A 12232-nucleotide genomic window follows, 5' to 3' on the forward strand; every position below is an offset into this window, starting at 1 on the left:
CGCCACCAAACCACCAATGAATGGGTAAAATGAATAAAATATTACTGTGCAAACAGGCCATTTACAACTGATTTTATTTTTGGAAACAAGCGACTGAGGCTACATTTCAGAGTAAACACCTCCTCAACCCTCAGTCATCTTCTACTGTTCAATGGATAGTCAGAATTCAAAAATTTTAAATAATGTTGATATTTTGATTGAAAACTCTTCAATTCAAAGTTGCATATGCTGGTAGTCCAAGTGACCCACGCTGCAAAATAGGAATAACAGAAAAATACCTAGTTACAGAAACAAATGTAGCGCTTTAACCACAAGCTTTTCTCCCCTAAAACAAGGGCAAGTTCTCCTCATATACATGGCTGTATAAGGCCAAACATCAGTGAGCAATTAAGCCCCAGTCTTTCTTTGATAGCATCTCTAGTCGTTATGACTTGGATAATTGTGAGTCCTGGCAGAATATTTCCCCTTGTGAAAATCTGGGTGTGTCAGAGGGCTTATCGCACCAGCCGTGGAGGCTGGATTAAATCATGTTCTCTGTCTGGCTGGCCTTCCAGGAATCCTGCTAGTAGCAGCCAGGGCCTGGGTGAAATGAATTACAATGGGGTTAGATTGAATCAGAGAGCTATGTTGAACTCGCTCAATGCTAACTCCTATCACAGCTTTTTGTCTCCCCCAGGGGATGAGGATTAGATTAGAGCAACAACTGAGGCCTAGCACAGAGTGGAAAGCAACAAAAAAGTTCTTCAGAAATTTATTTTGCAAAGACTGTTCTTTGGATCAGGCGAAGTGCTGCACAGACAAATGAAGAGATGAAGTTCCACTTAATTTTCCAGGTATAAATTCACTCAGTGCCTGCATGAAAATAGCTTTTCAGGAAATTTGACCCCAATGAGGTCTGCCGTTGCTCTGTGATCAAACGCATGACTATTACTGTCCACACAAACTCAGGCCAAACGCTGTGAAATAAACAGTTCCCTTTTTATCTCCTGAGGGCTATACTGGGCGACACCAGTGCCAACTTGTCTGTTTCCACCTCAGTACTTGTAAAATGGGGTATGAAGCTATAAGAAGCAGTCCAGAAAGCCCTGATCTGGATGGAAGCAAAGGACTGTGGTTGCTGTGGTTCAGGGGCCAGAATCAAAATGCCTGGAGACATGGTGAGCTGAGAGGCCATTCAATACTCCCCAGTTTATTGTAGTTGCTCTGATCATTCACTTAGTAAAATGCCACAAGACAGGTCAGCAGGAAGAGACATTACAAAGTGCTGACTGACAATATACCTAGGCTGGTCAGTGTCATATAACAGACAGTTTTCACAATAAGCCAAACTGGTGTTCCAATAAGAGAGGTGATTGAGGGAATTTTTGACACAGGCCTATGAACTCGGTTTGAAAAGTAATAAAAATCTTACAAGAAGTTCACTGAGAACAAGAGGGAAAAAAATGCAGACGAGAAGAAGGCCAACATAAAATTGATTTTCAGCGTCTGGATATGGTAAGAACTGACAAAAAATTCTTGCGTCGGGGGGATCAGAGCATGTGAGATGTGTATGTAAGCACTTACTGAGAAGTGCACCATAGGGTAGATGGACTCACTGAGGGCTTGTTTGACATCTGACATTGCTGGCGCTTTTGGAGCTGGAAGTTCAGGTCTGCTCCACTGCTTCAGCCCACAGGAACCCTGCATCCTGACCTCTGAGTGGATTAACTGGTCCCATGCACAACCATACTGCTAATTCAGGCTTTCAACACCATGTCCCATATCTGGGAGATAGCCTGATTGATGCTGTCTCCATCTGCCTCAGCTCCGGAGCTGGAGGCTGCGGGGCATTCTGGGAGAGGCTCCTTCTTTTCTATAACTGCCGTTTTTCTCCCTCCGACAGCTGCATCTGTGCAGGCCTGCTTGATGAGTAGGATTTGGCCGAGGACCCCGAGCCCGCCGGCGCTGCACCAGAGAGTGTGTGTTTCCTGGTGGGGCTTTGGAGAGCTTGGCCGGGATGGAGAGAGAGAGAGAGACATATCTGTCCCACGCTGAGTTCTCTATGGTCCTTTGTTCCCTCTGGCCTAGCAGGAAGCCAAATACTCATGGGACTTGTTTGGCTCTGTGTTTGTAGAGGAGAACCAACCAACTCTGATTCTTGGCCTGGCTCGGTCAATATTGCTGTGTTAAGGTTCCTCCCATTCAAAAAAGCTGCGTTTAGACTCTATAGTCCATACATATTGTGAAGTCTAATAGGGTATGGTGAATGTACAACACACCAATGTAATATTTACCTTATAATGATACATTTTCACCATCATGTGTTATAAAAATACAACATTTCCTTGCCTTCTCCAAGTGCCATGCCCCTACCTCTGTCCCAGCCTGTGGAGGGTTCACCTGAGGACAGGATGGCCTCCACAGCTGAGTCTGCACTCTGCCATGTTGGCGTTAATCCCGCGTTAGCAGAGGTGCACAATGCCCAATCCCACACCATGGCAGAGGATGTCCAGCCGTGTTCCGGAAAGCCCTATCCCATTCACATCACAAGTGAAAATGCTCACCGGGGACCAGGGTCAAGGGCAAAGGTCAAGTTTGTAGCATCAGCACACAAGGCAAACACGGCCGTCGCCCACAAGCGCCGAGCCGGTCGACCCGACCTCGTTCAAGTTCATTCCCACTCTGCCCACACCAGGGAAACAAATCACAGCTCTACACATGTGGTCATACGCTACGTTTCTAACAGAGATAGAGCCCTATTCAGGAGAGAGCGGCATGTAAAACATGTGGGAATTACCCAACGCTGTTCTCCTCTCCTCCACTTCAGCCCTCCTTTACTCCCCCATCTGCAGGCTTCCTCTGTTTTGGCAGCAGCAGGACAGGGAGACAAGGGGATGATTCTGGGCACTTCCTCTTTGATTAGTAAAGCAGACTGCCAGGTGGTACAGCAGGAAAACTTTCCCAGGCATAATGTTTATTCATTTATGTATATATATTTCTGAGTTTTAAGAACACACATATCGGATCAGAGTTGAAGGCATCAACAGTATTACAAGACCTAAAGCTACGATGGGATTTCAGGCCGCTCTTTGAATTTATTACCCTCTCAGCTGAGTTATGAGAGACTTGTTGAGCAGATTTCCACCGCTGGTGGAAATCTGCCTCAAAATCTCCAGTGATCATTACCACCAATAACACTGCGAATAATAATAAAATAATATTTCTATACACATCAATAATCTGGCAGGTGCTGAGGTCACCTAGAGGATTTTGACAGTGGCCTCCGTCGGTACTGGTGGTGTGGTTTGTCTGGAGTGGGAGTGAAAGCAACCAGTGATCCATGATTAACATGGAGAACTCCCACTATGACCACAGTTTCCTCTGAGAAACGGCTGTGTGGCTATGTGCAAAGCCTTGAGTCAACAAGCCACATAACCACCGGGCCTATTAGTCACCGGGCAAACGCTGGGGCTGATATAAGCAAAACAGTTACTGCAGCGAAAGGCATATGTATCACCCTCTTAAGGGTCATTCTGCTCCGTGTTACTAGGTGTTTTTTTTCTTCAACATCTCAATATGTCACTGGGTGTGACGGAATTTGTGATCAGCCTGTAGCAAATTGCCAGTTGAAAATCATATCATAGAGTTTGCAAGGTGATTGAATGCGTGATCACGATTCCTAGCAGAGCTATTACTTTTTTTAACACTGGAAAGGCCAAGCGACTGCCGTTTTGAATTTTACAATTGAAATGTATCAGCTTTAAAAATGTCCCTCTGTGACTTTTCTTAGATTCACTTTCTGTACAAACCAGCATTGTTAGATTTTCAAAATCACACAAGGAAATAATGGTTAGAATTATATTTACCCCCCTTCACAGCTGACAGCTAATCAGCCCCCTCTTACTAAAATCCACTGGCCTTTATAGTGTAAAATAACACTGTATTTACAGTTTAATAGAGTATAACTATAATAATACAGTCAACTTATCAACTTAATTAATGGTTTGTCAATACAATGCGGTAGGGTCACTAAGTTATCTGGACACTGGACTGTATGTGTATGGTCCAGTCCAAGAACCAGGACAAATTGAGCTGTATTCAGTCTGCACAGTTTTGATATCCAGGTAACTGCTGCTGGCTCTCCTCATTTTTCATTATGTAACAGTGGAGACCAGAGAGAAATGACCTTTGGAGGGATGACATGCAAACTGCACACACATCCTGCTCTGCCCTGCTCTGTTTCCTGCCGAGGACTGATGTCAGAGAGCGGTGGGGGAGTGTGTTTGATATGAAGGACCCATAAGAGGAGGTGAATGCGTCCGACATGCGTTATCACAGTTCCAGCTGAGCCAGGAGTGGCCCTGAACCTCAGAGAGGGAGCTGACAGACCGGCTACGACCTGCAGGATCTCATGCTGACAGGGAGAAACCTTTCACTACTGCTGCGCACGGCCCGCACAGGAAAGTCTGGGCTACAGTGAAAAGAGTTGTTCCACAGCAGGGGCAGCACTGGACACGGGAGAAACCGGTTATTTGTTTGCCAGCTGCATATAGGATGCACCCATTCTGAAGTTGGCCAGACCTTGGGAGGTCTCTGCGGCTGACTAGATAAAAGGAGAGGTGGAAGACCGGAGCTGGAGACTGGAGGAATACAGGGGAAGAGAGTAGGATACAGAGTTACTGATCCCGGGTCCCAGAATCCCAGTGAACGGGAGGCTCCTCATATGGTTTGTCCATCCCATCCAGGCTTTTAGGCTCAGCTGTCACTCAGAAATGTGCTGGATTCATTCAGCAGGATTATTCACTAGGCAGTTAATTCTCTAAAATAACATCTAAGGGTGCGTCCACCGCTCTGATCCGCTGTGTCTATACGTAATTTTCAATTCATTTTCAATGAGAGGTGTCCAGCAACAGGGCTGATGACACGTCCATCTCTGTCAGATTTCAGAGGGATAGAAAGTTCAACTTTTGAACTTTGTCTGGACGGATGGAAGAAAAAGATCAACAAAAACAGAGATAAGTGCCTAATGGTAAGCAGTATAAAATGGCACTCCAAGGCTTTCCAAGGGAAGGTATTTCAGTCAACTGTTATCACAGCAATTCCCTTGCTGGTAACCATGGAGACAGTCAGCTAAAGTTGAGTTCCACTGTAATCAGTCTGCTGAAAGACTACAGAGATAGTACAGTAAAAACACTTATCCTCTAACAGGCTGACCAGACCACAGAGCCTCTTTTCCCTGTATAATGTCTAATCAAAAAAGCCTGTCTGGCCACAGAAGTGTTAGGTGCTGGCCGGCCATAAATTGAGTTAAGCATCTTCTTTACTGGGATGTTTCACAGAGTGTCTCCTGAATATTCTCAAGTGCTGAAAAAAACCCTTTGCAAAAACCACCGCAGACAGTTTGCTTCCCCCATCTGCTGCCTGCTGACTGTGTGCACACAGGCGGGTCTCATAGCTGTGGACTGGACCAGACTGGACAGGGAGAAGCGGTCTGGACAGCCTGGTGCTTCTAGACTAGATTCTGGATTTGAAACTAGTCAGCTACCTCTTCATGCCCTTATCTCCTTCAGACAAGTCCCTTAAATTCTTCAGCTGGGCTCTTTCTCTCTGATTGTTTTCTCTCTCATTGTCATTCTCATAAACCCACAAAGCAACTATCATTTCTTTACTAATGCAGTAACTAGTCTTTTGTGCTCTCTCTCTCCCTCCATCCCTCTCTCCCTCCCTCCCTCTGTTCCCCATCTCTCTCTCTCTCTCTTTCTCCCTCTCTCTCTCTCTCATTCTTATGTTTTCTCTCTCATTGTCATTCTCATAAACCCACAAAGCAACTATAATTTCTTTACTAATGCAGTAACTACTCTTTTGTGCTCTCTCTCTGTCTCTCTCTCTCCCTCTCCCCCCTCTCTCTTTCTCTCTCCCTCTCTTTCTGGTTCTTATGGTTTCTCTCTCATTGTCATTCTCATAAACCCACAAAGCAACTATAATTTCTCTTCAGTAACTAGTCTCTCTCTCTCTCTCTCTCTCTCTCTCTCTCTCTCTCTCTCTCTGTCTCTTTCTCTCTCCCCTTCTCTACAGTATTTCTTGTTCTTGGCGCAACTTGACAGGCAAAGTCAGTAACAAGGTGCTGCTGACATAACGAGCCAAGTCAGTTTCCAAGACAGACATATGTATTACTTCACACCTCCTCTGGTAGGGAGAGAGGCAGGAGGAATGTCAGGGTTTCTGTAAAGCGGCCTGCATATGAATGCATGTATGGAGTGGCCTTTGTCCTCAGAGTATATATAAGTGGCGGCAAGACCAACATGACAGTCTAATCTGAGCCCAGGCGTCTGTCCTCTCCACTCCTCTTCTTACTTGTTAATTGGTCCTTGGCACTGGTCTTGTCTCTCTATCTATCTGTCTCTCTCTCTCTCTCTCTCTCTCTCTCTCTCTGACCTCCGATTGCTCATGCTTTCCTGGCCTTGGCAACAGCGGAGCCGCAGCCTGATATATGAGACCAAGACTTGCATCCACCACTTCTCCAGGGGTAACACTGTTCCACCCCGAAAAGATCTTTCTGGGCCCAGAGAATGTAGAGCATTTGCAGAAGTTCACCAGGGCCGGGCTTCAATGTGCATTACACAAGCATTCAAAAAACAGCAATAACTGCCTGGAAATACACATGCAAAGGAGTAAGACGCTCTAGTAATTCTTTAAATTATGTTTAAATGAAGACATTTTACAGTTAAGCCAGAGCTTGTCTTCCTGTCTGACAAATTTCACACAGGTCTGTGTTTACTTGGCTACATTTATTAATAATTGGATTAGTTGGAACTGCAAGCTTTGCACTCTGGTGGGGGGAAATGGTTCATCTTGAGCTTAATGGCACCTGTTGAAACCAGTTAGTCAGCTTGAGTAGAACCAAGAGAGATCATAATAGTCATTGTAGGGGCATGTGTGACTCAGGGACACTGTCTGCCTCTTGCACTGTTAAACCTGCAGCTTCCCTCTTTCTATTTGTCCCAGATATGTGACTCAGGACGGAAAAATGTCCTGTGAGTCAAGAACAAAGACAACATATGCATAGCAACTGTGCACTTTTGATAGGTCTTGTTCTGATTAGAAGATTTATTGTGACTCCAAATAATGGTTTTGGGAAGGACGAGGTTGAAAAACTCTTTTATGAACCATCTGCCAAAACATTTAGTAGAATTTCAACAAGCTACCACAAACATGTGGATGGCTTAGCCAGCATAATTCCATAACACCAGCAAAACACAGGATGACATAAGACCTTCACAATTAGCATGAGGAGCACCATAAATGTCAACTGTAATTGAGATTGTTTCAGAGGTTTGGTGGAGAGAAATTACCCAGATGACAAACTGGCTAAAAACTGAATAGTGACCTCAGTGCCCAAACAAATTATGGCACTTCAACTGACTGTGAGCGGATTAGAAAAGCATTGGGCCTGTGTCCAACGTGGAGAACAATTTGACAAGATAAGCCTAAACCCCAAAGCAACAACAAGCCATCGTAATATTCCCGGAAACAATTATTCCATTTCGACATCCTTGATCAGAAATATGGTTCTAGCCATGATAAGCGATTAATCACACCATTTGGCAAAAAGGCTCAGCAACACGCTTAGGCAAGCAAATCGGAGGAAAAAATTATTTCCAACATGATTGGAACTAAAATAGAATGACGTCCTTGCCAAGAAGCCGAAGCCATTAAGCCTGTCTGATTAGTAGTCTTTGGAGACTTTGCCGAATGCGCTGAGAGAAGGCTTCGTCTGGGCAGTGTTGTCAAGCTGTGTTGGATACACTGGTAATCAGTTAGACCAACGAATCCAACAACAAACTGGATTTTTTATAATGTTACATAAAGTTCAAAGAAAATATACTACTCCTTCAAACCTGGTTTCTACTTTCATAGCAAATGGCATGAGTTAATGCCTCTGTCTGGCAAATCATGAGTTGTTTTCCTCCATTTCGCTGGTTAACCTCCATGGATTCAAGCAAGGCTTCTCTTAACCCCCTGAGGAGTGAATGGGGAGCTGCACTTTTTAATGGTGAAGCAAATGCTCAGTTGGTTTGTTTAGTTCTTGTTTTACTTAGAGTGTATTAAATATTTAACATATGAACCCAGTCATCTGGTTTGATTTAATGCAATGATAAACACATCCAGCAATGAATAGCGGTGTAATGAACTACTGTGCAGTGTGTTTAAATAATATAATTTCCAATAGCTTAGTCTATCAGTTTGTTTGCTGTGAGGCTGGTTGTAATAACACTAATGGTAGCTAATGCAAATCTCTCCAAGACAAACCCCCACTTACACTAAGCCATGTTGACCAAAAAATATCTGATTTGAATTATATCTGAAAAAACAATGTCTTACTGTAGAAATAAGAGGAATATAAATCAGTTTTTATATGTACCTGAAAAGCAGCACTATTAGAATAAACAGTATGTCATATTCAAGGCTTCACTATGTTCAAATGGAGCTGTAGATCACTGTGCCATGACATCAGGCCCAAGTCTTTAAATAAGTGTCTGTGGTTGCCATATCAGCAGGTCAGGCTGACATTGTAGATTAAACAAAACGGCACAGGAAATATAAATCCTGCCTGGAACTCTCTGCTCATATTAAAATCTCTTGAGTTGTCAGTGATCTAGCATCACTACTTCAGTGATCATGACTGTTTGATGGCTGAGTGCTGTATGGACTCCAAACCAAACTTCAAGAATCTATAATCCTCTCGCTCACAGTATGTTGAGTGCTGAAAAGGCCCGTCAGCTCTCAGTTGTGAGTCGATGGGACTCCTTTCCCTTTCATTTGAGCCATTCTTACTTGCTTACTTGCATCACAGGATCCTAAGCTCTGTCTGTCAGGCAGATGAAGCAGGAAGACACAGCTGCATCACTTACACAGTGTGGAGAGGCTGTCTGGTGGCAGCGGGCCGGGGGGTCTGGGCCCGGGACGTATCCACAGCCTGCCTTTCTGAGGGCCTCCTCCGCGGCTGGTCTTTCTGGAAAGGGTTGGTGCCAGGCTGCACGCGCCTCAGGGCACCTCTGTCACGGATGTACACCTGCTCCGGGGCCACTTCCTCGCAGCGGGGCCCCTGGAAGCCTGAGCGACACACGCAGGTATGCGGCCGGCTGCAGGAGCCACGGTTCTGGCAGGGGGGCTGGCAGTCAGCTGGAAGGAGAGCGCAAACAGAGGTTGAGTTTTCAGCGGGTCACGTTTGAGCATGTGCCCCCTAGCATGAGGGACCAGTAGCAGACCTGGCTCTACCTGATCTCAGCATTTTAAAATGATTCAATCAAGGGGCCATTAGTTTTACGTCTCAGCCCTTGATTCACTTCTTTTTGTCCTTTTTCATGCAGCAGGGAGCCTGGAGGGCCTGTCATGTTCAATTTCTCTTGAGCCTTTAACTGCCCTGTTTAGTCTAAATGTATATGATCACTTACATTAAACCCTTATCCGATTTCTCGCTAAGGTAAAGCCCACTCCAGGTTCTTGGCTCAGTTTAGTGCCGCTGGCATTTCTGTGTGCAGTGATTTCCTAGAAATACCTTTCGTCACTGATCTAGAACCCAATGTGTGCCTTCAAAGTAACACAGGCAGCTTAAAAGGTAATATAAGTAGAAGGTCATAAAAAAATGAGTAAATGGGAAAAACTGGATTCTGAAGGCCAACTGCAAATGGCTCACACTTCATCTAAGGAATGGCTTGCGGAGATATATCTTATATTTGAAAAACAAACTGAATCTAAAGGGTCATGCTCTACTTAAAACATAATGTACCCACAATATACTGTATATCGATAGTCTGCAAATACAGAGTGTTGAGGTAATGTCATGGTCATGGAAAAACAATCTGTGTCACTACCAGCCTCCCTCCCAACACACACATCCTCCCACCACACTCCAGCTACTTGGACAGTATTGAAAGACCTGTGGCGTGCAATTTAAAGCAAACAAGCTCTCGATCTTCTGACACAAATGTATGTAGTAGACGGCACTCCGGGATTTATGACATTGTCCTCAAACAGTAAATCAGGTCACAGTCTGTGCCGGCTAAAGCAAACAGCGGAGCTCTGTCAACAGCGCCATGGAATGCTATTGACACAGATGCCGTGGACACTGACAGATCGCAGGCAGGAAGGCTGCCACAGCTCTTGGCAGTGAGGAGAGCAGGCAGCCGAAGGCCCCCACTGGGTGCAAACAGCGCTCTACCTGCTGTGCGCTTCCTGTTATTGGGATGCTGCTCAGGCTCTGGGGTCACTTTGTCTTTCACTTTGTCGCCGGTGAAAGCACACCAGACCCCAGAGATGTGGTTCCCTATGGTGCGAGCACAGAAACCTACACAAGGAAACATGACAGCAATTCTAGCATCAGACTTTTAGTTCTGCATTTAAACGATAGGCATATTCCCATGAAGAAAGCCCAATTAAGGCCACATGGTAGGGTAGTAGTTGTAGTTTTCTCATGTTAATTGAAAGAGAGCACTGCATTACGCACAGTAAGTCTGTGGTATGATGACAAAAATGAACAAATTGAGGATTAAGTAACAGACCAATCACCCTGCTCCTGTGCTTCATGGTGAGGCAAATTCTATTCAAACCAAACCAACTCACTCCAGCATTTACTTTTAACTACTTTGAGGAAAATACAGGCCTTTCTGATGAAGCGTACACATTTAGGGAAATGTGCTTGTGGATTCATATAACTTGGTATGTGATCCGAGTTTTCCATCATGGGATAAAATAGGAATTGCCTGAGCTCTGTCTGGCAAGGAGTTAAATACATCATCTAGCTAAAGTAGAGGCTGGCTAGGTGCCACCGCCTTGTCCGGAGTCTGTTGAACCTCAAGTTTGGGGATGAAGTGGAGGATCAAACAGGCCACAGATTCCAATGACATTACAGGGGGAGAACTCAATAATGTGTGAAACTGCATTCTTCGAATGAACCGTCTGAATCGAAAGGAGAAACAATACGCGCCAGAAAAATAACACAATAAATGGAAGGTCACGGCTGGCTTACAGCAGGGCATGTGTTCCAGCGTGTGACCCTTCTTCAGCCGTGTGGCGCAGAAGTGGCACCAGACAAACACATTCCACATATTGTCAACAGAGTGGACAGGTCAGTGACTCTGGGCCTGACGTGTCCCACATGAAGCCTCCTGCCTGGCCGCGGCGTACAGTGTCACGGCCTGTCTGTCTCGTCTCTGGGCCCTGCCTCTGGGCTGCTGAACACATTGTCGCAGTAATTGCTGTCGTGCAGATTTGTCTTGCACATCATTAAAACTAATTGCCTCGCATTCCATCCATTTCACAAATATGTGCTGTAATTATTACTTTGGGAGAGTAATAATAAAATGAGAATTCATCGGAAATAAAAGAGGAGAAATGGCAAACATTCCTGGCATTGCCACTTCAGCCTTAATTATGACTGAGACAGACTGGCCAGGTTTTGGGAGATTGTGTCCAGATCCAGTCATCTGAAAAGTGTAGGCTATTAGGCTATTGTTGGCAGGTTTGAACCTGGCCTTCCAAACAAATGCACTGATCCAGACAAATCAGTAATGAAGTAATAAAGGACATTTTCAATACAGAAATAACATTTTAATTGAGCTTAACTAAAATGTCCTCAATTTCGTATTTAAGTCAATCTGAGGTCGGTACAGTGGCTGAACTAGCTCTTTCCCTTCCAACCCTCTAAAACCTAACATTACATGAGGAAACTCATAAGGAGAGGCTAAGGAGCTCTCTATTGTCCGAGTAAAAGCCCAGAACAAATCCATGACAGCTGAGGTTAATGCGAGTACCCATCCCTCGCCAAACAGCATTCATTTGGGAGTGGAACGATCAGTTTTCCATTAAAATGAACCATAAAAACAAAGGTATTTGTTTTGTCAAGGCTCTTGGTTGGATTTGTGGGGAGCACACTGAAATCCTGTATGTATATTAAAGCAACCCGGGGTCTTTACTGAGGTAAGTACTGTTCATAATTCCTCCAGTGGGTTATAGTTACCTGTTACAAGCTTAGGTTCACAAGTGTGTGTATATCTAGGGAAAGCTGCCATTCTCAACCCCCCCATCCACTGGACTCTCATTTCCAACTCAGTGTTTGTCTCCATTCCATTACAATCCACTAGAGATCCCCCTTCCTCTCTCTCTAACTCAGAGTAATACAACCCATCAAACCTTTACAGTCCTTTCATTCAGCAAGGGGCAATTTGAAACCAAATATTTGACATAACTCAAA

The 12232-nt window shown here is 44.8% G+C and overlaps 1 protein-coding gene across 1 annotated transcript in view; it reads right to left on the reverse strand.

Moving 5' to 3' along the window:
• LOC139644198 (latent-transforming growth factor beta-binding protein 2-like) overlaps nucleotides 1-12232 on the reverse strand; it is an 81129-nt gene that overhangs the window by 57378 nt on the left and 11519 nt on the right. The window contains exon 3 of the mRNA XM_071519604.1: nucleotides 8892-9162. Within this exon, the coding sequence (XP_071375705.1) occupies nucleotides 8892-9162 (271 nt within the window). The remainder of the gene's footprint in view (nucleotides 1-8891; nucleotides 9163-12232) is intronic.

The sequence above is a fragment of the Centroberyx affinis genome, unplaced genomic scaffold (genome assembly GCF_046629955.1).
Source record: "Centroberyx affinis isolate AG114_WGS23_722 - 3 ecotype Tasmania unplaced genomic scaffold, CSIRO-AGI_Caff_v1 ptg000715l_1, whole genome shotgun sequence".
Lineage (NCBI taxonomy): Eukaryota > Metazoa > Chordata > Actinopteri > Beryciformes > Berycidae > Centroberyx > Centroberyx affinis.